The 5,411-nt window shown below is 31.5% G+C and overlaps 1 protein-coding gene across 2 annotated transcripts; it reads right to left on the bottom strand.

Moving 5' to 3' along the window:
- LOC107940197 (uncharacterized) lies at positions 1–1,979 on the bottom strand. 2 transcript variants are annotated; one of them, XM_041075294.1, is made up of 3 exons: positions 1,398–1,979; positions 1,179–1,313; positions 1–763 (listed from the first exon to the last, which is right to left on the bottom strand). In XM_041075294.1, exons 1-3 carry the CDS (start codon positions 1,800–1,802, stop codon positions 224–226), a joined length of 1,080 nt encoding a protein of 359 aa, XP_040931228.1. In that variant the 5' UTR covers positions 1,803–1,979; the 3' UTR covers positions 1–223. The 2 variants fall into 2 exon arrangements, with proteins under 2 accessions (XP_040931228.1, XP_040931227.1); XM_041075293.1 differs by having other exon boundaries at positions 1–766; positions 1,398–1,976.
- Between the last annotated feature and the right edge of the window lie 3,432 nt (positions 1,980–5,411).

Here is a 5,411-nt window from a genome sequence, read left to right as displayed (position 1 = left end):
TAAACGACCAAAACAATAACATTTCAATATTATAAATAAAAATTATAAGGACATAACAAAATTTCATAAATATTGAAACAATAAAACGAAAATACTTAAACTCTACATTATATCATAACAGACTCCTTAAAAGTGAGATTGAGAGTGTTACAAACAAAGCTATTAGACCCCAATGAATCAAAAGATTCCCCATTGTTGCAATCTTGAAAATCAATAGTTTTCCTTAAACTTGTGAGCACCATCTCTGCATCCTAACCCCACTTAAACTACATCTAGATTCCATCATTTCATCTAGCGAGAGTCTTTTTCTAGGCCCTATCTCTGGCCTTTGCTTTGGAGCACTTTGTGACCTCAATTTAGCCTTGAAAGATTGTGTATTCGCCATGTAATTTGGGTAATTCCCATAATGTCTAAACCAGTTATCACTGCACACACTCTTTGGTGGTGGTGCAACCGAGGCATTAGAGTTAGACCCACAAGAACTTATGACCCGAGGTGTATTTTGTGCTGTACAAAACCTGTATTCATCTCCTGTTAAACCCCAATCTCGACCACCATCCGGTATTGATATTCGAGCCGGAACTCGACTTAGAAACGGAGAAGATAATGTCCGATGAACTGGCTGATAGTCATCGCCGAAATCCGATTCTGAAGCATTAACGTTCCTACGAGATCTTGATTTCGGCCTAACAATATCAACAACCTCCACAATTTTGGAATTTTCATCAATGCCATTTGTAGTGTGATTAAAAGAATATAATCTCTCCTGCAAAATGGGTTTTAAACAAATTCATAAATTAGATTAATCGATCAAAAAATCTATAGTATCATGGAATTTCTCTTTTTACTAAAAAAATTAAATAAGTTAGTCTCTATACATTAAATCAAAAAATAAATCAATATTTTTATTAAATTTTATTTATTTATATTTTTAAAAACTAGAAGAACTGATGAAATATTCAAAAAATGGCAACCTCATGTTAATATATAAGGAATAATATTTAAAAATAAAAATAATTAAAATTTTTAACAGAAATATTAATTAACTTAATCTAATCTACTTGAATTGATTCATCTTTTTGGAGTTAAAAAGGATAAAATATAATCTGATTTTTAATATAAAAGCATATTTATATCAGATTAATGTAAAGTTATCAAATCAAAAAGCAAATTTTCACCATAGATTTTCGTGCTCGGATGTCAAATCTGTTAGCTTTATGGGACCTAATAGTAGCTTGTTTCCTCACTAAGTATCCTCTGACCAGAGCTTGTATCTTTACTAATCCTTTCAAAGCTCGCAGTGCTCTTCTAGCCTGTTTTTCGAAATCCAAAAAAATCGAAATTAAACTCAACACAATCGAAAACAGCGTAAACTTTTTCGAGACTGTTACACTCACCAGATAACCTCGAAACGCGGTTTGAATTTTAACAGCAGCCCATCTCTCGTGCCCGAACATGGTTCCCCTTCCGTGACTTGTCAGCCTCACGACCGCCACAGCTGCTTTCGCCGCGGCCACCGCAGCATCGGCAGCCGCTGCCGTGGCGGCCGCTACGGCGATTGCGTGTTTGTTTTGTTCCTTCTCCGTTTCATTGTAGTATGACCTTATCGACATAGACACTTCTGCCGGTGACATGTTTGGTGGTGGTGTCGCTGTAACGCTGTGACACAATCCGCCGCTGGGATCCCTCCCCGAACGGCCAATGCTAGACCCTTTTTTTCCTTTCCGGTCACCGGAATTCAAGTAGTCTTTGCTGTTCTTTATCCCAAATAAGCTCTTCAACCACCTTGTAGCTTTTCCCATTATACTTTTCTCAGTGCACGGAGTTCAAGAAATGGAAACGGAAACTGAGAAAGGTTTGTAAAGTGAAACCTAAAAATGGCAAATTTGATAAGAAAGTAGAAAAAAAAGGGAGTTGGAGATCCCAATCTTAGGTGCTTGTGAAAAAGAACTAGTCTTCGGATACTAATAATATATGTTCAGATTTTATTTATTTATATAATAAAATAAATATAAAAAATAATAAAATCATCATGGCGTTGTGAGAAACAGCACTACATGATACAAACTAACAAAGATGCCTTTCAATGTTTCAGATGTTGGATTTGGACATATATAATAATAATAATTTATTGTACGTTTTTTGTTCTTTCTTTTCTTTAAACAACGTTATTTGTTATTATAAAAGATTTCATACAAAGGTTTAGGTTGGAGTTATACTAGTTTTATTATTATTAGACTTTTGTTTCCCTTTTATAATTCGTATAAAAAAATTGATATTTGAACTTAATACTTTTTCTAGCCCAATTTAGTATTTGAATTTATCATTTTTTTTAATATGTTACCTAAATTTATTACGCAAAACACTAACGGTGTTAAATTTTTTTGTAATACTACAAAAATGCTACCAATATTAGAAGAAATTCATATTAAAATAATAGGTACTGAGCTATGCTTAACGAATTAATATTAAATTAAAAAAAATTTAAACCCCAAATTAAAAGAAATTCATTATTTTCAATTAATAAAATAAATAAATAAATAAAAATAAAATTAATTGAACATATAAAATATAAAAAAATATCATATCATCTGTCACATGTTGGTCATATATTGATTATTTTTGCTTCCTCATAAAAATAAAATAAAATTGTTAGTATATTGGAGTAATTTGAAAAACATTTGACAAGTACCAAATCGAGCAAAAAAAAGATTAGGTACCAAATTAAGAAAAAGAGTCAAGTTCAGATACCAAATTTGACCCCAAAAAGTTAAGTATCAACTTAAGAAAAAGTGTCAAGTTTAGGTACCAAATTAGGAAAAAGTGTCAAGTTTGGGTACCAAAATGGACCAAAAAAAGTTTAGGTACCAAATGTTATATTAAACCATTTCTAATATATGTTAGGTCAAATAAAAAATAAGAAAAGGTTATTGAACTTTTTTTATCCACATTAGTCTTGTAACTTGACAATTTTTTTCGACTTTAGTCCATATGATGAAGTGGCACTATGAAATTTTGCTATGCCATTACAAGGATCAAATTTGAAAAAAGTTATCAATTTTAGGTACTAATGTGATGAAGTAAAGGATCACATAAATTGTTTTAAATGGCAGAGTTTATTAGCTATTACAATATAAAGTGATTTCAAACTTGAAAACTATTATAATAAACGTTGATGATGGCGGTAGAATGATCGCAAAACAAAAGGAAAAAAAAGAAAAGAAAATATACAAATTTTACGTGAAAACGTTTTTGGGAAAAAAGCTTACTGATATAGGAGGAGGAATTCACTAATGTTGAAAAATAAAATAATACAAGAGGAGTTTCGCCTATATCTATTTAAGGGTTGAAAAAAACTTTGTTCTAATCAAAGTCAAATAGAAGAAGAATAATTTTATACTGATTCAACTTGTGCTGTATGATCTGTACCGCGGGGGCACACCACGGTGGCAACGCCGATCTAGTTTTGTGCATAATGAGGATCTGTGGCGGGCTACGGCCCTCAGCCTCTTGCCCCCACAAATTCATTTATTTTACTACTATATTTATTTCTTCAACAAATAACGGAATCCACGTCATAATCTTTTAACAAAAATTTTGTATTGGAAAGTTAGAGGGGATTAGATAGTCTGTCAATTGGAACTACTCAAAGTAGTTTTAAAGCAGAACCTATCAGCTACTTTAATCAAATAATTTCATGCCATTGTTGAATGTGTGGTTTCAAATTATTGTGTTTGGTTTAATGTTTAATATTCTTTGCACCACTTTTTTGCCTTGAAAAACTATCTTTACCCGTTCTGGATAACAATGGTTGAGTACCAATATATTACCAAATATAGCCTAATATTAAGGTTGAGTACCAATAATAATCCAAGCACCTGGTGTAGCAAGATGTCAACTAGAGAGCAAGCTTTTGACACCTGCTTCTTGTAGAGAAATTCATCAATAACTAAGGTTAAGGCCAACTAGGGGTACAAATCAGCAGAGACAGTAAAAAAAACTTGTGGATTCGGAATTTTTAAGGAGTTAAAATATAATTTTTTTGTTAGTTTATATATTTTTATATTTTTTAAAATGATTAAATTAAGATTTTATTATTTTTGAGGTTAAATTATAATTTTATTATGAATTAATTTATAAAATTCTAGGTTTTGGGGGTTAAAATAAACTTTTTCCAATTTTTGGGGGCTAGGGCTCCTATCTATCCCTTCCCTTCGTCCCTATAAATGAGACACTGGTGTTCGAAAAATACTTGAGTTCGACTCGAAAAATATTGAACTTGATTAAGTAATTATTGAGCAAAGTTTGAGCATTAGTGACTTAATAATAGTCGACTCAATGACTTGCGAGTCTTATTGTACTTTTCATTTTTAATGTATAATGTTAAATTATATTATTGTCCTTAATATATATTATTAATTTTAAAACTTAATTATCGAGCTAAGCTCAATTAAAGTTTAAACACTTTGAATGTAAAAATTGATAAACAGCCTCTACTTGAATATCAAACTTTGAGTTTCAAATTAAACTTAAACTCAGAGTTTGTCAGTAGTTGAGTTAAACTTGACTTTTGACTTACACCCCTAAAAAACCCAACAAGTCAACAAGATTAATTGGGCAATCCCCGGTAGCCCAAAGATCAAGTGAAAATACCTATATACAAATTTTCTTTCTCTAGTCTCTTGACTTAAACACCACAAGCCCATTAGTTTACCTTTGCTTTCTTTAGCTCTACAATGTCCAACTCAATACACAAAGGAAGATGGCAGTCCAGTCCACCGTATTAACCAAGAGAAGAAAAAAATATCATATCAATTGACCTAGAATAGGACATAACAAGGTTCAAATTTCTTTTCTTGGGACCCCTTTGTTTTAGAGGAAGAAAACATGATAAATAGCGTTAATCCAGAATTCAAGCTTAGCAGTTTGAGCTCTTTTGAATGAATTTAAGTTAAAAATCAGTTGGAATTGGATTAGCCAACTTGAAGCTCGATTTGATAGCAGACTAGGCCAGTTCAAATTGGGTCAATTTACATAACTTATGGAGTTCCAAAAGCCCATGGGTCGGTGGAACCCTTGTGATTGTTGGTTTGAGGGAAAAATATGCATATTGAACCCATAAGCTGTATATGATATAGGTTTGTATATTCATGATGTATAATTTTATCTAAATTGGTATGAGTATTATTGTTAATGCAAAAATATGTGGGATCGAGTGCGCTGAAACTCATTATCTTCTTATTTACAGGCTGGGAAGGAACTATAGGTAGATCCGAGTTTCATTCTGTGTAAATTATATGTGGATTTTTTCTAAATTTATTTTATTTGATTATCATCATATGTAAACTCTGCCCAAATTTATTCGGATCTAGATTAAGATATATTTTAATTATTAATTGATTATAATTTGT

The sequence above is a fragment of the Gossypium hirsutum genome, chromosome A08 (genome assembly GCF_007990345.1).
Source record: "Gossypium hirsutum isolate 1008001.06 chromosome A08, Gossypium_hirsutum_v2.1, whole genome shotgun sequence".
In the NCBI taxonomy this organism is placed as follows: domain Eukaryota; kingdom Viridiplantae; phylum Streptophyta; class Magnoliopsida; order Malvales; family Malvaceae; genus Gossypium; species Gossypium hirsutum.
The sequence above is the reverse complement of the archived record's forward strand: the minus strand, read 5'-3'. Positions and strand labels throughout refer to the sequence as shown.

Excerpts from the sequence above, each read along its gene's own strand:
- LOC107940197 (XM_041075293.1), bottom strand. The coding sequence starts at position 1,802 with ATGGGAAAAGCTACAAGGTGGTTGAAGAGCTTATTTGGGATAAAGAAC. Across the intron at positions 1,314-1,397 it reads CCGCGTTTCGAGGTTATCTG|GCTAGAAGAGCACTGCGAGC; the intron begins GTGAGTGTAACA and ends TTCGAAAAACAG. Across the intron at positions 767-1,178 it reads TCCGAGCACGAAAATCTATG|GAGAGATTATATTCTTTTAA; the intron begins GTGAAAATTTGC and ends CCCATTTTGCAG.